The sequence below is a fragment of the Anolis carolinensis genome, chromosome 3 (assembly GCF_035594765.1).
Source record: "Anolis carolinensis isolate JA03-04 chromosome 3, rAnoCar3.1.pri, whole genome shotgun sequence".
NCBI lineage: Eukaryota > Metazoa > Chordata > Lepidosauria > Squamata > Dactyloidae > Anolis > Anolis carolinensis.
The window spans coordinates 113,617,072-113,640,273 of record NC_085843.1 but is presented as its reverse complement, the minus strand read 5'-3'; the positions used below and the strand labels follow the sequence as shown (position 1 = coordinate 113,640,273).

Sequence of the window (23,202 nt, the reverse complement as noted above, 5' to 3'; positions counted from 1 at the left end):
TGTTGCATTTGGAATATGTTCCATTTGCTCCTGTTTATTACCAATCTGGGAACGTAACAGCAAGTGTCTATGGGCTAGATCTGCATTTGGGCCTAGTCTAGGCTGACTGCTTAATTCAGGGCCAGTCTAGAGCATTATGTTACAGATTGGCCCCGAATCAACCGTGATGACAGCTACAGATACCAATACTCTGAGATGCCGCAGTCCAGAGACTGCATTGTCCCCACTAGTACACCCTGTTATTATTTCTGCTGCTGTTGCCACTCCTCGCCAGCCACAGTGCACCCAGCAAGTGCTTCGCTGTCACCGACAGCAAGGACTGGGTAAAATGCCCCCTTCTTTTTGTTGATTGCGCTGTAACGGCCACAGGGAGCTTTGTGGACAGTGGGGTGTGGTGGAGGGAAACACAAGACAGCCCATCCCCTTCTCTGTGCTACTAGTGCAGTGAAAGACTGATGTTGGCAGTGTGTGTGGACAATGAATTGGGCAGAAACAGAATCCATCAAGCTGTCCAGACAGCTGGAAAACCTCGTGATACTCTGGAGGTTTCTGCAAACTCTGGAGTATAGAGCAGAGTTGGATTAAAGGCTCAAAACTCTGGATATACCTGAAGTTCCCGTGCATCATGAAAATTGCCGGCAACAGCTTCAGTGTGATTATGGATTTTTTGTGTGTTGACATAGTCTTAGTCATCCAACAAAGGGAGGAACATTAAAATAGAAAGAAGTCCTAGTATAGCTTTATTATCATTATATAATAATAAACAGCTGAAAAAAGGGGATAAAGATGCGATAACAAACTTATTAACAATAGCAAAAATGCTTATAGCAAGGAATTGGAAAAGGGAATTAAATATACAAATAGAAGAGTGGTATAAGGAAGGATGGACATTGGCAATAAATGATAAGCTGACATGAAAATAAAAAGTGGGATATGGAAACAAAGTGAATTTGATGATTTATGGAGAAGATTTATTGAAAATGGATTCAAAAAGAAAGATGGAAAGTTAGCTCCACAAAAGGAAATGAAATTTTGGAAGATTATATATAAAAGCAGTGGCTCGAGGGAAGGGGAACATGGTGGTGAGGGGCAGAAAATATGTATAAGCATAAAAACAACAGTAGGTGCCAAAGGTTAATGTATTGTTGACAGTATTGAATATTATGTGTCTGCTGTAAAATAAATGATGTATAACAAATGGATTAAATTATGATAACAGAAATAAAAATATCTTTTAAAAAAAGGAGGAATAGGGAAAAATAAATATCTTTTGCACCAGTCATTACTTTAATGTTTTTTAAGCACCCAAGCTTTAGATTTTACTTTATTTTTTTCTACTGGGTATTTTTTTCTACCTAGTTTCTACAGACTGTTGTCCACTAGGGAACTGGATGGTTATTTCTCCTTCCTTGAATGAACATCAAACATTGTGGTCACCAGCCCCTTCTGGAAGCCAAAGGAGCCGCTACTCCAGTAGTGCTTTCCTCTTCCTTCTCAATTCTTTTATCCTTGAATCATATCTACGCTGTTTTAAACTTTTGTAAACTACTGAAAACATTTAGGTACCTAGTGCTAAATAAATAAAACCATTAAAAGTCTTAGGATGTGTTATTACAACTAAATTGTGGGTTTTGTTTTTACCTAACAGTCCATGAATATCTTGACCTCTGCCTTGTTGCTGTATGCCAAAGAAGAAGAAGCCTTTTGGTTGCTTGTTGCTGTGTGTGAGAGGATGCTTCCAGATTACTTTAATCACCGAGTGATAGGTGGGTTTCCTTCTCATTATTTCTATAATAATAATAATAATAATAATAATAATAATAATAATAATAATAATACGAGTGCAAAAAGTCAAGAACTGGACATCGCCTGGTAGTGATCAACTCCATGGATTTTGGCTCAAACATCTGATTAGTTTACATGGAAAAATGGCCCAACAATTCAATGAGATGCTGCAGAAAGGAAGTATCAGTGAATGGCTAACAACTGGAAGAACATACCTGATACAAAAGGATCCAGCAAAAGGAGCAGCACCAGGAAACTACAGGCCAATAACGTGTCTGCCCACTATGTTTAAACTACTGACTGGTATCATAGCTGACAGAATTCAAGACTATCTTGAAGAAAAAAACATCTTGCCAGATGAACAGAAAGGCAACAAACGGAAAAGCAGGGGCACAAAAGACCAGTTATTGATTGACAAAATGATTCTGGAGAACTGTAAGAGCCGAAAAGCTAATCTTCACATGACGTGGATTGACTACAAAAAGGCCTTTGACTCACTCCCACACAGCTGGATCATCAAGTGCCTGGACGCCATCGGGATTAGTAAAAACGTTGGCACCTTCATTGAAAACATGATGGAACACTGGAAAACTGAACTGTTTGTTGGAAATGAAAGTTATGGACTTGTCAACATCAGGAGAGGAATTTTCCAGGGAGACTCATTGTCCCCTCTGCTTTTCATTATTGCCATGATCCCTCTGTCAACAATCTTACAAAAAACAAATCTCGGCTACCAAACATCTAAGAATTCTCACAAAATTTCACATTTGATGTACATGGATGACCTGAAGCTATATGGGAAAACGGAAACTGAAATCCAATCTCTGACCAACACTGTCCGAATTTTTAGCACTGATAACAGCATGGAGTTTGGTTTGGACAAATGTTCGACAGTGGCATTGAAGAAGGGAAAAATCATTGAAAGTGAGGGCATCAATATGCCCAATGGCCAAACAATAAGGTGTCACCAGCCAGAGGCCTATAAATATCTGGGCATATTACAGCTGGACAACATCAAGCATGAACATGTGAAAACTGTGGTCAGTAAAGAATACACACAAAGGGTCAGAAAAAATCTCAAAAGCAAGCTCAATGGAGGCAACACCATCAAGGCCATAAACACCTGGGCCATACCTGTCATAAGATATACTGCTGGCATTATAAACTGGACACAGATGGAACTGGACAATTTGGACAGAAAAACAAGAAAACTCATGACCATTCATCATTCACTGCACCCCCGCAGTGATGTTGACCGGATGTATCTGCCTAGAAGATCAGGGGGCAGAGGACTCTTGCAAGTAAAACAAGCAGTCAAAGAAGAAGAACATGCCCTGGCAGAATATGTAAAACAAAGTGAAGAACCTGCTTTGATTGAAGTCAAAAATCAGAAACTCCTCAAAGCACAGCAGACAAAAAACCAGTACAAGAAAACTGCACTACAAACTAGAGCTGACAGCTGGCACAACAAAACACTGCATGGAAAGTTCCTTGACAAAATTGAAGGAAAAGCTGATAAAGAGAAGACCTGGCTGTGGCTCACGAATGGGACCCTGAAGAAGGAGACAGAAGGCCTGATCCTTGCAGCCCAGGAGCAAGCCATCAGGACAAATGCAATTAAGGCCAAGATCGAAAAATCAGCTGATGACCCAAAGTGCAGACTGTGCAAGGAAACTGATGAAACCATTGATCATATCCTCAGCTGCTGTAAGAAAATTGCACAGACAGACTACAAACAGAGGCACAACTATGTGGCCCAAATGATTCATTGGAACTTATGCCTCAAGTATCACCTCCCTGCAGTTAAGAACTGGTGGGATCACAAACCTGCAAAGGTTGTGGAAAATGAACACGCAAAGATACTGTGGGACTTCCGAATCCAGACTGACAAAGTTCTGGAACACAACACACCAGACATCACAGTTGTGGAAAAGAACAAGGTTTGGATAATTGATGTTGCCATCCCAGGTGACAGTCGCATTGAAGAAAAACAACAGGAAAAACTCAGCCGCTATCAGGACCTCAAGATTGAACTCCAAAGACTCTGGCAGAAACCAGTGCAGGTGGTCCCAGTGGTGATGGGCACACAGGGTGCCGTGCCAAAAGATCTCAGCCGGCATTTGAAAACAATAGACATTGACAAAATTACGATCTGCCAACTGCAAAAGGCCACCCTGCTGGGATCTGCACGCATCATCCGAAAATACATCACACAGTCCTAGACACTTGGGAAGTGTTCGACTTGTGATTTTGTGAAACGAAATCCAGCATATCTATCTTGTTTGCTGTGTCATACAACGTCGTTGTGTCAATAATAATAATAATAATATTTTTTCTAGACCGCCCTCTCTCCCCATAGGGACTCTCCCCATAGGGCAGTTTACATACATATAAAACAGGCAAATATTCAATGCAATGCTTAAAAACACACAACAGTCAAAAATTTTAAAAAATGAACATCAAAAAACTCATTATCGCAAATAATTAAAATTAAACATAATAAAAAGTACAAATACTTAAATAAAACATACTTACACTAATAAAAAATAATTGCACAAAAACATGTATCCTAAAACAGAAACTACTAGAATTTAAAAAGTGCCTAACATCTCATAGCTCTTGATATACAATATTCTGTATATCAATGAGGTGATTTCAGGAACATTAGCACTGTTTCAAATGGGACTTTTCCTAACTTGGATTTTTTGGACAGTAAAAGAACAGATTTTTCATAGTTGAAAATACCTGGTACGTTGCATCAGTAATAGTGTGCTGTGCCAGCTCTTCAGTGACCCTTTGTTTGAGCATTGTTTTTACTAATATGTGTTTTCTAGTGCTTCTTAGATTGAAAGAGCAGGTTTGGTATATCACATTGTTTCAGAAGATCTATGAAAATTGTATTGCAATGTAAACATCTGAAATACTAGACAGCTCAATATTGTGAGATGTGGGAAGGGAGATGAAACTTTGTACAATAAGCGATTTCATGATAGATAATAATTGATAAATTAGATTGCCTTAAGTTGCAAACTGTATTTGATTGGAAAGTTAAATTTAGTCTTGCCTAATGTGACTTCCTTTGGTTTTCAGGTGCTCAGGTAGACCAGTCTGTATTTGAAGAGCTCATCAAAGAACGGCTACCAGAACTTGCAGAACATCTGAAAGACCTTTCCACACTGGCTTCTGTTTCTCTGTCATGGTTTCTCACTCTGTTTCTTAGTATCATGCCTTTAGAAAGTGCTGTTAATATTGTAGACTGTTTCTTCTTTGATGGGATCAAAGCCATTTTCCAGTTTGGTTTGGCTATTCTTGAAGCCAATGCGGAGGAGCTATGCAACAGCAAAGATGATGGGCACGCCTTGATGATCCTCAGCAGGTATTTTCCAATACTAACAGTTTAAACCAAAGTCCTCAAATTTTTTATGTCAAGGGTCGATTCACGATCCCTGACTGTTGGAGGGAGCCAGACTATAGTTTGAAAAAAAAATGAACGAATTCCTATGCACATTGCACATCTTATTTGTAGTGTAAAAAAACCATGAAAACAATACAGTATTTAAAATGAATATCAATTTTAACCAGCATAAACTTACCAGTATTTCAATGGGAAATTTGGGTCTGCTTTTGGTTGACCCTAAGGAGCCCTGGTGGCGAAGTATGTTAATGCACTGAGCTGCTGAACTTGCAGACCAAAAGGTCCCAGGTTCAAACCCCAGGAGCGGCGTGAGCGCCCGCTGTTAGCTCCAGCTTCTGCTAACCTAGCAGTTCGAAAACATGCCAATGTGAGTAGATCAATAGATACCGCTCCGGCGGGAAGGTAATGGCTCTCCATGCAGTCATGCTGGCCACATGACCTTGGAGGTGTTTACGGACAATGCTGGCTCTTCGGCTTAGAAATGGAGATGAGCACCAACCCCCAGAGTCAGACATGACTGGACTTAACGTCAGGGGAAAACCTTTACCTTTTTACTTTGGTTGATCAGATGGTTAATTAGGATTGTTCCTGTTGTGTGCCTTCAAGTTATTTCAGACGTAGGGTGACCCTAAGTCTAAAATTTAGGGCAGGAGCTGGGTAAATGACCTTGGAAGACCAGATCTGGTCCCCTGACCTTAGTCTGGGGACTCCTGGTCTAAACAGTTGCTAATTGGTTTATTCAATATGAATTAAATGACATACAGTAACAAAAATTAAAACGTATTTAATGACAAAAAGCTGTGCATTTCAATAACTGTACTTTCTAGAAACCAGATAATCCAGTGTTATTTTGTTCCTCCTTGGAGCAAGGAGCATCAGTTTACAAAAAACATGTACAGTCAGCTCTTCATATCAACTGAGTCTTGTGTCCATGGATTTAGCCGCCCATGGCTTGAAAATAAATGTTTTATAATTGCCAAAGCTAACCTTGATTTTGTCATTTTATAATAGGGATGCCCATTTTTATTCTGCCTTTGTATATAATGAGACTTGGGCATCCACTGATTTTGGTATCAATGGGGAGTCCTGAAACTAAACATCAGCAGATAGCAAGGTCCCACTCTATTATTTTTGAAGCAACTTCCTATTCGAGAACGAGTCTGCTTTACTTCAATAAGAATTGTTTCAAAGAAATGAGAAATGCTAAAAGCCATGTAATGACAGATGGTGGGAGGAACCCAAAAGTGTGTCTCTTAGTGAAAAGAAGGGTTCTGGTTCTGCTATCTATAGCACCCTCCCAAATCTGCTCTATAGTTTTGGTGAAATCTCTGTATTAAGTTTAGGGAAGAGGGAAATGGGGGCTTAGTGGGAGAGTCCCATTGCACAAGGCCAAATATATGTGCACATCATTGGGTGTTGCCCTGTGGATTTGAAGATGCATTTCTTACAGGTTTTTGGATCATGTTAAGAATGAGGAAAGCCCTTTGCCACTGATCGGGAACCAGCATGCCTTTTTCAGCGATGATATGGAACCCTGTCCCACAACAGAGATAGCCGACCTGATTCGGGATTCTTATGAGGTAATTATGCAAACCGCAGTTACTGTAATGAGTTTGAAACCAGAAATTTGGGATGAGAATGAAAGGGCCCACGGTGACGGACATACCAAAGCTTCTGATCAAATACCTTGTCTTAGGTTCACTTTAGTGTTCATTTTCTGACTAAAGTAAGAAGTCATTCCTCTATTCCAGAAATTTGGAGACTATTCTGTGGAGCAGATTGAATGCATGCGCTACAAACACAGGATCCGTGTCCTGCAGAGCCATGAAGAAACCACAAAACAAAATGTGGTGAGTGATGTGGAAATTCAAAATGTCTCGTTTATTTTAAAACCATGCCAAACATGAACTATAAACACCAGCTTCCCCATCCTATGTAGCACCTAACTAATAGAAACAGTAAGTAAATTATGGTTATGACATTTAAAGCCCCAGACGTCTCAGGTCAAAGCTGTTTGGCTGATTGCATCGCTTTGTATGAACCTGCCCGGGCCCTGAGACCTTCAGGAGAGTCCCTTCTCTCCATCCCACCTCCATCTCAAGCTCTGTTGGTGGGAAGGGGAGAGAGAGCCTTCTTTCTTGGTGGCTTCACCCTGACTATGGAACTCCCTTCTTCCCAGGGAAGCCAGAATGGCCCCCTCCCTGCTGTCCTTCCAGCAGCAAGCTATAACCTTTCTATTCAGGCAGGCTTTTGAAAGAGGTTTGTGAGATCAGGTTAAGGGTGCTGTGGTTTTAGCTATGAATAGGTTTTTAATCAGTTTTAAGGATGTGAATTGTTTACTTTTAATACTTAATATTTAATTCTATTTTAATGTTTGTATTTTAGGAGGTTTAAATTGACTTGTATTGGTTTTACTATACACCACTTTAAGAGAAAAAGCAGGATTCAAATAATAAATAAGTATTAACATCACACACCCATATCAATCTTTAAAGCTGAAAAAAGGGGGTTAAAGTGTTTGATATCGGCTGCTTCCATATTTTCTGGTGCCATTCTCGAATTTTCCAAATGGCGAAGTGTTTATCTCACAGCTAGAACAATAGAAAGAAATGTGGGGCTCTGAGCTGGTTAACTTTACAGCTCTGCTTTGTAGTTCTTTTATTCCAGCTAGTAGTGGAACACCAAAAATTTAGGGTTATCAAGACATCTTGTAATATGAGAATGTAAACATTTAGCTCTTTCTGGGCAATAAGAGAAAATTGGTGTTGCTCAGTCACTGAGGAGATAAAACAGGCCACAGAAAGTGAAAAGCAAAAGAAAAGTTGTGATGCACCTGGTTAATTTAATTGTGGATTAGATTGTTAATCTAATTTCTTATTAGAACTGTTACCAGCAGTAGTGCCACTTTATTATTAGTTTCGTTCCCTTTTTCTCAGCTCAGAGTGGTCATCCCGGATGTTTCCATTGCTCCAGAAGAATTGGAAGAACTGTATGACTTATTTAAGGTATGCGTGTCTCTATTATAGAATAGTGTTCTCTGAGATTTGTCCTGCTCCTAACAAGAAGGGGAGCACCATCATTTTTTTTTCTCCACCTCAAGCAGCAAAATATCAATGGCCAATCCTGTGTACAGCTCGGGCTGTGGCGCAGGCTGGAGAGCAGCTGCAATGAATCACTGCAATTAATCACTCTGACCAGGAGGTCATGAGTTCGAGACCCGCTCGGAGCCATGTTTGTCTTGTCTTTGTTCTATGTTAAAAGGCATTGAATGTTTGCCTATATGTGTAATGTGATCCGCCCTGAGTCCCCTTCGGGGTGAGAAGGGCGGAATATAAATGCTGTAAATAAATAAATAAATGCAAGCTGAACACCTATGGAGGGCACTAATAAAGCAAGGTATTCAGTGTATTCATGCCAGCCACATGACCTTGGAGGTGTCTATGGACAACGCCGGCTCTTTGGCTCAGAAACAGAATGAGCACCAACCCTCAGAGTTGGACACAACTAGATTTAATGTCAGGGGAAAACCTTTACTTTAAAAAAAAGTGTGTTCAGAAAGCAATCCACTAAAAACTGTTTTGAAAATACTTCAAAACTTTTATGGACGGACACTATTAGTCAGGAAGCAACAGATAAGCACGTGCGTGCACACAAAAACAAAACAATCTGGCAAATACCCATTTATGACATGTATTGTCTAACAAGGACAATATGTGTCTGCCAGATTGTTCCTGGCTGTTTAGGACCTTAGTCATGTGAAGTTCTGTGCCTTTATATCTGGATGGACATGGCGTCTTTTATAGCTGTTGAACATATGGCCTTTGTCGGCTGTAGCTTGCATGCATGGGTGTGGTTATGTGGAGCCATCCCATAATGCTTTGAGGCATCCATTTGGGGATTAAGACCTGCCATTCTGATGCCCTACATTTACATTCTGATGTCCAACTCTGCAACAGATGTTTTTTTTCTAAATTTGTATTTTCTTCAAATTTTTTAGAAAGAACATTTAATAAGCTGCTACTGGGAATGGAATAGTGCGGTGGTAATTCAACGCCATGACCCCAGCAGACCTTATGCTGAGCAATATAGGATTGACTGTCACCAATTCACAAACCTTTATAAGCTAGTGTCACCCTGGACATGTGGAGAACATACCGAGGTTGTAGCAGAAAGACTGTTCCGGCTCCTGGATGAAAACATGGATCATCTGATTGAATTCAAAAGTTTTGCTGGTTGTTTAGGTAAACTATGGCGAATTTTCAGAAGGGATATCCAGCTGCATATGGGCTCCATCAATGTGTGTGCCTTTCTGGTAATCTGGTGCTTAGGAATCTTCCTACCGATAGCTACGCATAGCTAGAACATATCTTCTGAAAAAAAATGACAGGTTGTAATTTCATTTGGCACTGTGGAATACTTATGTAGTTACCTTTTTAGTTTGCTTTTCAATCTTTAAGAGGAACCTGGGGAAAGATACTATCACCTCAAAGTAGTCATTACAGTCAAGTATCACTCACTAAAGTTACTTTTAATTCTTTCATAAGTCATTAACTTATGAACATTTCAGTTTTAGAAAGCTTGTATGCAAGCGTTTTCCTTCACTGCTTTGTATAGTGAGAAATGATAAAAGTTGCACTTCAAGAGGCAAGGTCAAGTCTCTGGTATGTTTTCTTTCAGATACTATGTACAATGGAGAAATGAATGAAAAAATAAAACTGTTGTACAAGTTGCACATTCCTCCTGGTAAGGATTTTCATTTTGTATTGCCTACTTCATGTCAACACATGACTTTCTTGGAATATATATACCCTGCATTACATTTTTTAAGTTTAGCTTGCATTTGGAAAGCCATAATGTGTATAGCCATTTTTATAGAGAATAGTGCAGTTATGATAGCGTGCAGTCTTCTCAGTAGCACCTTTCTCTTTGTGAACCTATTACATTTGTTTACATGAAACAATTTCCCTATAAAACAATCCACAATGGTGACTGTGCTAAACGCTGTAATGTGAAGCCCATAGACTTTTTATCTTTCCTGTCCCAGCCCAGGGGCAATAACTGCAGCTAAAAACATAGTCCCAATATAACTGTTTCAGTCTGGAACTAGACAGACAGAAATAAAAATAAGGTTGGAACCAAATGTGGAAACAACAGAATACTGATCTCATTTAAAAATTGCTGGAGCTGGTTTGGGTCCATGTAATGACATAATTCTGTGATCATAAATAACATTACTTCATTTTTATAGCACTCACAGAAGATGACAGAGATAGCCAGTCACCTCTAAGGAATCCTTTGTTGTCAACCTCAAGACCACTAGTAATTGGGAAATCTAATGGTAAGCATTTTAGCTGCTAATTTAAGAACTGGCTTAATTTTCTTGTTGAATTTGCTTCCACATGATAGTGATGGCCACCAATTTAGTTGCCTTCAAAAAGGAATTATGCAAATCCTAATGTTTTATGACTGCTAGAGGTAGTTGCTGCGTAACAGGATGGGATATTATTTGTTCAGAACTCACAGCTTTTGCGTCTTGCAGTGGATTGTACCTTCATTTTTATCTTTTTAAACAGGTGACACCATAGATTATCGGAAGCAGTTGAAGCAGATGCTCAAAGACTTAGCCAAAGAAAAAGATAAAAAGGCAGAAAAAGAACTACCAAAAATGAGCCAGGTGAGATCAACTGCAAAACATACAGCTCTTTGTACAGATGTGTAGTACCTGGTATGGATGTAACTGTGTTTTGCTTAACGTGTAGCTCTTGCTTGAAGATACTCTAGTAAGAGATTTTATCAGAAAACTAGACCTGTTGAAGCTGACATTCATGTATGGTGAATAAAGGTTATATTTCTGTACTGTAACAAAACTCCCATTAGGAGTAGACTTCTTTTCTGAAAGGTAATAGCACTTCAATTTCACATTGCAGAAAGCACACAGGGACTTTAGTGAACCTCCATTTCCACATAAAAGCAAGATTTCAAAGATGCCTTCGGGTGATTCTTTGATCTCCCACATAGGCAGGCAGGGAAAGGTGCATAGACATTCAAAGTAATGAAATGGATATTAGCATAATTTGTATTAGTATTAGGATAGTTTGTGTGACCATTTTGAGGCTTGTAGAGTTGAGCAGAGCAAACTCCGATAATCCTGGAAACAATTCACTTTAGCCATGCCACTCCCCAAAAACAAAACTAGAACATCATGTGATTTTTTTCCTAGAACTGTTTTCAGCAAAGGGGAGGCAGGGAATCACATGAAGTTCATTTTTGTTTTAAGGAAAAATCATTGCTTCTGGAGGCTTTCAAGACAGTGTTTTTTTTTCAGGTGTCGCAGTTCCAACGGCAGCAAAAAGATGGGCAGGAAAAGTATGGCCACATGCTGCAAACCCTGCTATGGAATAACCCTCACTTGTCCAAAATTCAGTTCTTCCTTTCTCATTAAAACCCACTATATAACAAACTCCATCCTAAATATTCCCTTTTGTTTTTCTAGCGAGAGTTCATCCAGTTCTGCAAGACTTTGTACAGCATGTTTCATGAAGATCCAGAGGAAAATGAGTTGTATCAAGCCATTGCTACAGTGACTACTTTGCTACTTCAGATTGGAGAAGTGGGTCAAAGAAACACAAGCTCAGGCTCAGAGGATTTTCCGGAGGACTTCCAGGCGGAGGCCTCTACCTCAGATCAAGATGTGGTTTTTACAGACACTGTGAAGACCCCTAAAAATGTACCCTTATCAATGACTGAAGGGGATTGGAATATTTCTTTTGAACACATCTTGGCATCCCTATTAACTGAACAGTCTCTGGTCAACTTCTTTGAAAAATCTCTAGAACTGAAACCAAAATTGGATAATGCAAAGCTAGCTCAATATAGTTTGAAAACAAATGGCACAAGTCAATTATCACGGGGTGAGACTGAACATCTAAGTGTAAATTGACAAATGTCCAGGAGAATGCCTGTTTCACCAAAGCACATTTTGAAATGTTGTGTTTATTAGACCTTTTTGATGCCTTGGTGGTCTGAAAAATACAGTTGAATTTTAAAGCCAAAATGTTCTGACACCATGGTTTGCTTCTTGAATGTAACTGTAAAAGAAAACATCTTCACTTTGAAGATGCTGTAAATGTGTTAACTGGTTCTACAAACAAAAACACCCTTATCGTCATATTTGGCTACTGTTTGCAAGTTTTATGTATGATTGTCTTTTTTGCACTAATACTGAAAACGTTTCAATGCTGGTAATTGAAACTTAATATATTTGACTCAAGGTTTGTAGGTCTTGCTCTGTTCAATGTAGATGGAGGGTGCTTTTCATGTCTTATGAGTGTGTGCACTTTTCAATAAAAAAAACTCTTTTGCATCTGTCATTTGGAAAGAGTGCACCTCTTAATTATTCTCTTTATAATGTTTTCATTAACCCAGTGTTTATGGTAGAGCAATTATTTCCTTAATCACTGGAGCTTCCATGAAATTAACTGTTCTGCTGTCAGGCAGAAGTGGAGTAGCAGCAGTATTTTTACTGTCTTCCCTCCCCTCTTAGACAATTTCTTCCTTTGACTAGGGGCTTCTCTAAACCACCAAAAACACCCAGTTATAATTCAAGTTATTCAGCCCACACCTACATGTAAATTCAGTCGGCCCCATTTTTATTTTTCCTAACAGAGCTCCACTGGGGGAGTTGTTTGCTTGGACAGCAGAACTTTAATGTGATGAATTGCAAGGAAACAGCTTAATTGACCCCTGGACAGCTTGTTCTCAGCAAACAGCTCCCACAGTAGGGCGCTGGCAGGGACCCACCCCTCACTTCCCATTGCAAAAACTAAGAAATCTAAGCTATCTGAAGGCATGCAGCCCAGCAAATAGTAGTAGACGTGTTTTATAAAAAAAGATACCCAACAATCTGTCTTTCCCCTCTCCTCCAAAGCCATCTCAATCAAGATTGTACACATGCAGCAACACTAATGAATCAGATTTTCCTGAAAACTACTGAGCAAGAAGTTTTAAAATATCACGTTAAAGCAGGGGTCCCCAAACTAAGGCCCGGGGGCCGGATGCGGCCCTCCAAGGTCATTTACCTGGCCCCCGCCCTCAGTTTTATAATATATTGTATATACATATAATATTGATAATAATATTATAATGTAATGCAATATAACCTAATAATACCATATAATAATATTAATTATATATTCTATATTACATATAATATTACTAATAATATTACAGTATAGTGGTATAGTTCAATATAGTAACATATAATGCTAATATTGTGCTATGCTAATAATATAATATATTGTATGTACATATAATTTGTAAACCACTCTGAGTCCCCTTTGGGGTGAGAAGGGTGTGATACAAATGTAGTATATTTTTATATTTTATATTTTATTATATTATATTGCTCTGGGCATGGCCCCATGTTAGCCGCCCCGAGTCCCCGTTGGGGAGATGGTGGCGGGGTATAAATAAAGTTTTATTATTATTATTATAGTAAATAAATGCAGTAAATAAATAATAAATAAATTTTAGACTTAGGCTCACCCAAAGTCTGAAATGACTTGAAGGCACACAACAACAACAACAACTATTAACTTGACTATCTCATTGGCCAGAAGCAGGACCACACTTCCCATTGAAATCCTGATAAATGTATGTTGGTTAAAATTGTTTTTATTTTTAAATATTGTATTGTTCTTTCATTGTTCTTGTTGTTTTTGCACTAGAAATTTTATTTTTTCGTGTCAGGAGCAACTGGAGTTGCTTCTGGAGTGAGAGAATTGGCCGTCTGCAAGGACGTTGCCCAGGGGACGCCTGGATGTTATGATGTTTTTACCATCCTTGTGGGAGGCTTCTCTCATGTCCCCGCATGGAGCTGGAGCTGATAGAGGGAGCTCATCCACACTCTCCCCAGGTGGGATTCGAACCTGGCAGCTTTCAGGTCAGCAACCCAACCTTCAAGTCACTTAGTCCACTACGCCATCTGGGGGCTCGCACTACAAATAAGACATATGCAGTGTGAATTGGAATTTGTTTGTATTTTTTTTCAAATGATAATCCGGCCCCTCAACAGTCTGAAGGATTGTGGACCGGCCCTCGGCTTAAAAAGTTTGAGGACCCCTGCGTTAAAGTGTAAAATAAGCACTTTCACTGCTAAAGGGGTCATATGTCAGGATCAAGGCAGGAACGAGGTGAACATGATGCCCTTTGTCCGTATAAACTGGCCCCCAGTTCCCTTCCAGTGAAACTGACTACAACAGCTCCAAGCATAAACCCTCCTGACAAGACTTAAGCATAGAGTAACCATTTGTGGGTGTCTGAGGAACTGAGAAATCAAAGGATCACAGCTTAAGATTTTTTTCAAAACAGATTGTCTCTTCAAAGCAACAAGAGTATCAGAAATAGTACCTTCAAATCATGTGAAAATACATGTTCTGACTTCAAACTACTTCAAACAATACTGATTTGCCAATCTGTGAACTGTGGTAACGAGTCCTCAAAAATGAGTACCAAGATGCTAATTAGAATCACTTTTACAATTTTATTGTAATAAAAGTTTAGTTTTCATCCACATTGACAGTCTGTAGACCTGTAAAGAAAAAGAAAAAGGGGAACTTGTGTAAGTTATAGAAATAGTTGTATATCAATCAGAATTTAGCAAACATCAGTTTCCGGCTTCATACACACAAGAGATAAAAGCTAGAGACACACTAGTAAAATACAGCCCACACAACAGAAACTTTGAATCTTCCTCGATTATTTAACAACCACAACAAAACACACTTACTTTTGAAAGTGGTCACAGGCACATATGTAATCAGTGTGTACAGTTTATTGGGTGAATCTTCATCTTCATTGCGTTTTCGAGACAAACGCACACGGATGCGATAAGGAACATTCCTACAAAATATTTGTATATATGATTGCATTTAATATTTACTTGCTTAAGACAGCAATGAACTGAATACAGAACTCTGATTTTGTAATGCTAATGCAGAAAAATGAAACACACGCTAGCTAGACTTATTTTAATTTTGGCAAGTTTGTTCATGCATTGAAAAAGAAGAAATAATGTCCAAACATGAATCAGCATTTATTTTTAAAAAGTGCTTCTCAGAACTGTTAAAGCCTGGAAAAAAACTTACAGCTCAGTCCCAAAATTTGTACCAATTTGTTTGACAACTAGCATTCAGATATATTACAATGACATTGGTGTCTTTTATAGTAACTTCAGCATGCATGTCAATACAGTAGTTCTCAGAACTAGATTGTAAACAATAGCTTCCTTTTCTAGAAGCAAAGGAAGAAAGTTTGTTCTGAACTGTCTAAAATATACCTTATTCCTTTTGCCCAGACAGCTTTGTTTAAGCGGGTGTCAATGCGTACATCAGGAGTCCCCATCTCCTTCATTGCAAATTTACGAATCTCCTTCAGAGCACGAGGTGCCCGCTTTTTGAAGCCCCTAAATGCAAAAATATGAATTATGTGAAAGGAGACAGCTCTAAAACCCGAGGAGCTAATATTTGTACCTACAATTCAAAAAAGGAATAATATACAACACATAAAAAAGCAAAGATATTATCAAAGTGTTGTCGAAGGCTTTCATGGCCGGGATCACAGGGTTGTTGTATGTCTTTTGGGCTGTGTGGCCATGTTCCAGAAGTATTCTCTCCTGACGTTTCGCCCACATCTATGGCAGGCATCCTCAGAGGATGCCTGCCATAGATGTGGGCGAAACGTCAGGAGAGAATACTTCTGGAACATGGCCACACAGCCCAAAAGACATACAACAACCCAAAGATATTATAATTCTATAAAAATAAGTTTCAACAATAAGGAGGGCACAGAGTAAGAATCAGGGTCACAGCTTTTGTATTATAGTCAAGTTGCTGGGCCTGAATCTCGGTGCCAATCTGGAGTCCCATAAACCAGAGTGCTTCCAAAAGCCATGTTTCCAGCAGTCTGGGAAATGCATTGAGCAGGGAATCAAGGCAGCTACTCTCTTGTTTCTATCTGAACCTTTCCCCCACTTTTTGAGGTGCAGACACAAGGAGAGCAAGCAGAATCTCAGACCACTCAACACCCCCAAAAGGTAGACTCTTCTACTCTTGCTTTTGAGAAAGTGAACTTCGTTCTCTCCAAATAAATGCATTTCAGACACAAGTGGGTCACAAATTGAAAGCAATGGAGTATCCAGTCACTAATAAATTTAATTCCCTCTGCTGTTTCCAATCATATCACTGTTATACTACTTCTTTTTCCTGCTCAGCATTATGATGAGAGTATGAACTCCAAATAGTCCCTGCTATAAACAGGAAAGAAACTGAATCTGTTCCACTGTCAATCAATAGTACACGAGAAAGCCTACTTCCTCTTTCCCTTTTGATGTCAAGTGCCAACAGCTTAACAAAAATGTTCTCCTGCAAGACTAGTCAGTGGGTCTTGAATTTAAAAGCAGCCTTACATCCTGATCCAATTGAGTTCAAACATAAGGAAACAACTCTGTATTCAAAATATTTTTATCTTTCTTATCCCAGCATTACAAATCTTAAGTATTTATTTGTAATACAAAGTCTTACATGTTGGTTATCAGCCTGTTTGCTTGTACCACCTCCAAAATGAACACACAGTTTTGTTTTTGAGGCATTGGCCCAAACATATGCTTTTAAAGTCACATAAGTTTCCTTTAAACAATTTGCTGCCACGAACACTTAAAAACAGGGCCATAAAAGCAGGAGTAGGAATAGATTGTGACGCTAAGGAAGTCCCTTTCCTTCCTTTTCTCAAATACTCGTTCAAAAGCTTTTGAGCACAAGTCATGTAACCCCATTAGGTGAAAGATAGGCATCAGGATGCCCTCCAGATGTTCTGTGCAACAGGGCCCATCACCCCTGCCAGCAAGGCCAATGAGCAGGGATAACAACAACAACAACTTCATTTTCATACCCCACCTCCATCTCCCCAAAGGGACTCATGGCTGCTTACATGGGGCCAAGCCCTGGTGGTTACAGTCAATTGTAAAAAACACTGAAATAAAAACAGATCAATAAAACATTGTAAAATCACATCAAAACATACATGGTTAGGTAAAAAACAACAACCTGATGCTCATAAAAAATTAACTGGGCCAGAGAAAAGTGTGTACAGTGAGGAATGTAAACTAGAGAAAGAAGTTGGTAACCCGAAACTATTATCATTGGTAAGGGGCTTGGGATGAGGTAAACATAGGAACCTATTTCCAACTGAAGGAGTAGAATAAAGTGCAAAAGATATGTTATTGATCACCAGGACAAGCCCTAACACGAGGGCAAGGATTATTCACCAAAGACCTGTTGGAAGAGCCAAGTTTTTAGGCTCTTCCTAAAAGTTGGAAGGGTAGGGGCTTGCCTAATTTCCGTAGGGAGTGAGTTCCAGAGTCGGGTGTGTGTGTGTGGGGGGGGGGGGGACCACCATGGAGAAGTGGGAGTGACATGAGGGTCTCCCCCGGCGATCGAAGAGGCCATGCAGGTACATAGGGGGAAATGTGGTCACGAAGGTAGGTGGGTCCCAAACCGTTTAGGGCTTTGTAGGTGATAATCTGCACCTTGAATTGGGCTCAGAAAATGAACTGCAGCCAATGGAGCTCCTTAAACAGGGGGGTAGACCACCCCCTGTAATTCGCTTCAGTTAATAATCTGGCTGCCGAACACTGGACAAGTTGTAGTTTCCGGGCAGTCTTCAAGGGCAGTCCCACGTAGAGATACTGGTCCAGTATCCAAGGGGCTTCCTTGAATTCCGGGCTGTGGCGCAGTCTGGTTAGCAGCCAGCTGCAATAAATCACTCTGACCAAGAGGTCATGAGTTCGAGGCCAGCCTGTGCCTGCGTCTGTCTCTGTTCTATGTCATGGCATTGAATGTTTGTCTTATATGTGTGCAATGTGATCCGCCCTGAGTCCCCTTCAGGGTGAGAAGGGCGGAATATAAATACTGTAAATAAATAATAAACAATTCCAGTGGAAAATAGTAGTAGAGTTGGGTGTCATCTGCGCAGAGATGGCACTGAACTCCAAACCTCTGGATGACCTTGCCCAGCGGTTTCATGTAGATGTTAAATATGTGACATTATGGGAGATTCAGCTCAAAAGACGTGACAACCATGTTGCCTATCCTTGAATCAGTGAACCATTTTTAAAATGATTAATGTTTTTTTAAAAAATTTCAATTTACTAGAAATGTGCGCTGTATTTGTCCTATTTGTTTCATTTGTGTTTCAGTTTCATATTGTCCATTTGGATGGCATGAAACGGAAAGACCTCCAATGAAACAAAAACTGACTCGAAACAAAAGTCAGGCAGGAGCCAGTATCAGCTCCAAGCCTGCCTTTTGGATCAATCAGCTGTAGGCCCTGCGAGGCCCGTGTGTGTAGGCCAAAAGTCTGCACCCGTAGGTCCAAAGCTCCTGGGCCTATGGATGCAGGCTTTGGGCCTATAGCCGATTGCTGAGTAAGGACCACTCCTTACTCGGCAATCTGCTGTAGGCCCTGCAAGGCCTGGCCCAAAGCCCGCACATTTTAGCTAGTTTTGCTGGGGTCAGGTACTTGAACCATTTTTTAAACTTTGTTGGCAGTTCCAAAGCTATTGTCTACATTAAAGTATTAGAAATGAATTTCTTTTCTGCATATAAAAATCACCATATTGCGGGGTCTTCTACAGGAAAATGTCTTACTCAGCAGAAAACAGTATGGGTAATGTCATCACAGAGATGCAGGTGGCAAGGGAATTAAAAATCCAGCTTAAAGATGTCTTGTGAGCCAATCTTCAGCAATCCCTCAGATTGCCTATGGTGATGATCAGCACACAAACGCACAAGAAACACACACAGAAGAAAAAAAAAAGCTTCTTACACGCCATGGATCCGTTTGTGAATGTTTATAGTATATTCCCGAGTAACCACCTCATTGATGGCTGATCGCCCTTTCTTCTTTTCGCCACTTTTCTTTGCGGGGGCCATCTATATGCAACATTCAGACAAGACAACATTTAAAGTGTTTTCTAATGCACAAAATGGCATAGTCCACTAATATAAAGAAGCACCATTTCCCAAGTGTCATAAGGCATATGATTAGATCCTTCCCAAATATTCTGCAAGTATCCCCAAAAAGGAAATAAAGACACCGCTGAATGAATGGAACAACATCAGCAGATTCATCCTGTTGAGAAGGATCTACTTCAAAGCTGATGAAAGGCTTACCAAACAGAAAAGTCCTCTCAAATGAGACTACATTTTGCCAGTGCTTATTGCACGTCTCCCTTTAAAACTCATACATTACTTCAGTACCCTCTTGTCATTACATCACCACTGAATTTCCTTAAAGGCCCCAGACCCACAAGTGCTCCCTGATCTCCAGAGGGTACCAATTCATTCATGCACTTGAAAGCTCAGAGATGCTAAAATGCCATACTGTTTATATGGCGTTTTCCTACCAATCCTCAAGACTGTCTTTGCTAAGTTATTTGTAGGTACAGTAGAGTCTCACTTATCCAAGCTAAACGGGCCGGCAGAAGCTTGGATAAGCGAATAACTTGGATAATAAGGAGGGATTAAGGAAAAGCCTATTAAACGTCAAATTAGGTTATGATTTTACAAATTAAGCACCAAAACATCCTGTTATACAACAAATTGGACAGAAAAGGTAGTTCAATATGCAGTAATGTTATGATGTAATTACTGTATTTACGAATTTAGCACCAAAATATCATGATATATTGAAAACATTGACTAGAAAAATGGCTTGGATTATCCAGCGGCTTGGATAAGCGAGGCTTGGATTAGTGAGACTCTACTGTATCTTTAAAAGACAGGTTGTGGTTCAAATGGGACACTAAATAGAAATGAGTGTTCTGTCCACAATGAGAAAGGTCAAATTCTTACCTTATGAGATATTTTCATTGTTCTCTCTTCCCTCCCCCAATATATTGCTTTCCTTCTAACAGCGAGTACAGGTTAATCATCCCATTTTGAAAATGCTTGGGAACAGAAGCAATTATGGATTTTGGAATACAGTAGTCTCACTTACCCAACGTTCTGGATTATCCAATGCATTTTTGTAGTCAATATTTTCAATACATCGTGATATTTTGGTGCTAAATTCGTAAATACAGTAATGGCTAAGTAGTATTACTGCGCATTGAACTAATTTTTCTGTCAAATCTGTTGTAAATCATGATGTTTTGGTGCTTAATTTGTAAAATCATAACCTAATTTGATGTTTAATAGGCTTCTCCTTAATCTCTCATTATCCAACATATTCGCTTATCCAACGTTCTGCCGGCCTGTTTATGTTGGATAAGTGAAACTCTACTGTACCTGCATTTCAGATTTTGGACCTGTAGTAAGTCCTTTGAGAACTGAAACCAAAACTGAGAAACAAGTAGGAACCATATTCTGAAGAATAGATCTCAACTTCCAGATGTTTCCAGAAAAATCTAGTCATCTTGGGCAAGGGCCAGGCACTGTGGGAACTAAAGTCCAAAACATCTGGAGGACTCATAAAAAACCCCGGTTTAGAAATATGTGCTTTACAGAAATATCAAACCAAAAGCAAATGTACAAACACTAGAACACCAGTAAAACAAAATGTATGGATGTGACCTCCCCATTCCAATAGTTCAACATTAAGCAGTCACATATCCTGGTGCCTAATTGGAGAAGATAAAGACCAAGAAATTGCACTGCAGCTAGAAGAAACTGTACTGTCCTACACTCCAATCCCAGGGTGAAAAAAAACAAAAACCAACTCCTACATTAAGGCCTAGCTGGTACCTGAGCCAAAGCACTCTTCCCAGGATACAGTGCAATATTTTGATGCTGACCCCAATGATAAGAATAAAGAAATTAACTAAGAACTGAACAAAATGCACACAATGCTTGCTGTGCTAGATTCAAAACTTTTCAAGAAAAAGTATCTTTATGCATCTATTTCAATATTAAAGGCAGAAAAAATAGCACAACCTTTCAGCCTCTTTCTCCTTCGTGAACATAGATCAAATAAGGCAGAGATTTAACTCTGAATTTAGAACTGTTTTAAGATTTGTAAGGTCTGTCACAAGATCTTTTAGAACAACGATACATTTAGAATGTCCCCTTCTTGGACCTCCTTTCTGATCACACTTTTAATGGATGCAGTCCCCTTTCCCCCATCTCCCACTATCTCAGCTCATATAGAGGCTGGCTATTCATTATCCAGAAAGGCAAAATACTCAAAAATTGGGTTGCTGTGAGTTTTCCGGGCTGTATGGGCATGTTCCAGAAGTATTCTCTCTTGATGTTTTGTCTGCATCTATGGCAGGCATCCTCAGAAATAGTGAGGTATATTGGAAACTAGGCAAGAGAAGTTTATGTATCTGTGGAAGGTCCGAAGTGGGAGAAAGGTGGTTGTCTGTTGGAGGCAAGTGTGAATATTTCAATTAATCAATTTGGTTAGCACTGAAAAGCCCTGCAACTTCAAGACTTGGCTGATTCCTTCCTGGGGGAATCCTTTGTTGGGAGGTATTAGCTGGCCCTGATTGTTTTATGTCTGGAATTTCCGTTTTCAGAGTGTTGTTCTTTATTTACTGTCCTGATTTTAGTGGTTTTTTTTAGTGGTAGCCAGATTTTGTTTATTTTCATGGTTTCTTCCTTTCTGTTGAAACTGTCCACATGCTTGTGGATTTCAGTGGCTTTTTTATGTAGTCTGACATGATGATTGTTAGAGTGGTCCAGAAACAATCAGGGCCAGCTAACACCTCTCAACAAAGGATGCCCCTAGGCAGGAAACAGCCTGGCTTTGTAGCTGCAAGGCCAATCGTATCTCTAGCTAGCATTTACTATCTGTTTCCCTGCTCCTGACACACACACTTTTAGTCTACATTAATTGAAAAACACGAACCTTGTTTTTATTTTAGAATTTATGATGTTATATATCAATGATTTCGTCATAGACTATGAGAATTTGATTTTGCAAAATTTAAGTCCCAGGATCTTATACATTAAGGGAATAATAGCTTTTAATTGAGCTGCACAGAAGCCTAGGATATATAGCGCTTTATAGTGTTGATCTCCAAATGGGAAGTTTAAGATTGTTTTCAGCAATTCTGTGTTTTCAAATAATATGCTGTGTCAAGTGAATATAACTCACAACTTTCGAGGATGCCAGCCATAGATGTGGGAGAGAACACATCTGGAACATGGTCACACTGCCTGGAAAACTCACTGCAACCCAGTGATTCCAAGCCATGAAAGCCTTACTCCAAAACTACCGAGGTGGGAGGCTGAGACAGTGGTACCTTTGCTTTTGGATTGGGTCAACGTAGCCTAACTTTGTCTCATGCAAATCATTATTAAAAGTACTGTACTGTGAATGAAATAACCTTTAGGCTACGTGTATATGAAATATAAATTAATTTCGTGCTTTATACTTGAGTGCCACGTCCAAGTTATCCTATTTATATATAAGCGAATATCCCAGAACCCACACTTCTGGTTCCAAAATTATCTTTATGCGTCTATTTAAATATTAAATGCAGAAATAACAGCACAACCTTTCAGCCTTTCTCAGAACCCACAACACTTCTGATCCCAAGCATTTCGTACGAAGGAGGCTCAACCCGGTACAGCCGACGTAGCCTCGAGTGGAAGCGGCCAATGGCGGGCCGAAGAGGGGGGGGGGGGCGGAGGAACGGCTGCCTCTCCTGACAAGACTTCCATCCCAGCCTAAGAAATACCCAACTCCACTTAAGCCCCACCGCACCGGGTAACAAGACCATCTCAGACTCCGGGCTTCGCGGGCCCCTCAGAGGCGGATGGCTCCCGATAACGCGAGGACCAAAGCGGGGCCTACTCACCCTGCTCAGGACCAGACCGAAAAGGAGGGCGCGGGGCACGACGGGAGGAAACCAAGGAAGGCGGAAGAACCAGAGAGATGCGGACGGTTGGAAAGGCTTGCGGAGCGGCTTCCGGCTTCCTAGAAGGGCCGAGAAACGCGGA

The 23,202-nt window shown here is 39.9% G+C and overlaps 2 protein-coding genes across 4 annotated transcripts in view; one reads left to right on the top strand and one right to left on the bottom strand.

The window, feature by feature from the left end:
- The window catches only part of tbc1d8 (TBC1 domain family member 8), a 48,000-nt gene extending 35,430 nt beyond the window's left edge, over nucleotides 1-12,570 (top strand). For all 3 annotated transcript variants that reach the window (XM_062975382.1, XM_062975381.1, XM_008121265.3), the window contains 10 exons: nucleotides 1,649-1,766; nucleotides 4,876-5,161; nucleotides 6,651-6,780; nucleotides 6,952-7,050; nucleotides 8,137-8,205; nucleotides 9,198-9,441; nucleotides 9,878-9,943; nucleotides 10,449-10,538; nucleotides 10,774-10,874; nucleotides 11,694-12,570. In XM_062975382.1, coding sequence (XP_062831452.1) covers nucleotides 1,649-1,766; nucleotides 4,876-5,161; nucleotides 6,651-6,780; nucleotides 6,952-7,050; nucleotides 8,137-8,205; nucleotides 9,198-9,441; nucleotides 9,878-9,943; nucleotides 10,449-10,538; nucleotides 10,774-10,874; nucleotides 11,694-12,140 — 1,650 coding nt within the window. In that variant the 3' untranslated portion in view covers nucleotides 12,141-12,570. The remainder of the gene's footprint in view (nucleotides 1-1,648; nucleotides 1,767-4,875; nucleotides 5,162-6,650; nucleotides 6,781-6,951; nucleotides 7,051-8,136; nucleotides 8,206-9,197; nucleotides 9,442-9,877; nucleotides 9,944-10,448; nucleotides 10,539-10,773; nucleotides 10,875-11,693) is intronic.
- Nucleotides 12,571-14,721: 2,151 nt separating this feature from the next.
- rpl31 (ribosomal protein L31) lies at nucleotides 14,722-23,202 on the bottom strand. Its single transcript, XM_016997654.2, has 5 exons — nucleotides 23,061-23,202; nucleotides 19,082-19,188; nucleotides 15,537-15,662; nucleotides 14,988-15,100; nucleotides 14,722-14,789 (listed from the first exon to the last, which is right to left on the bottom strand). Exons 2-5 carry the CDS (start codon nucleotides 19,186-19,188, stop codon nucleotides 14,758-14,760), a joined length of 378 nt encoding a protein of 125 aa, XP_016853143.2. The 5' UTR covers nucleotides 23,061-23,202; the 3' UTR covers nucleotides 14,722-14,757.

Coding starts and splice junctions, on each gene's coding strand:
- rpl31 (XM_016997654.2), bottom strand. CDS start 19,188: ATGGCCCCCGCAAAGAAAAGTGGCGAAAAGAAGAAAGGGCGATCAGCC. Junction 15,663..19,081: donor CACAAACGGATCCATGGCGT/GTAAGAAGCTTT, acceptor TTTTGCATTTAG/GGGCTTCAAAAAGCGGGCAC. Junction 14,790..14,987: donor GCCTGTGACCACTTTCAAAA/GTAAGTGTGTTT, acceptor TTTTCTTTACAG/GTCTACAGACTGTCAATGTG.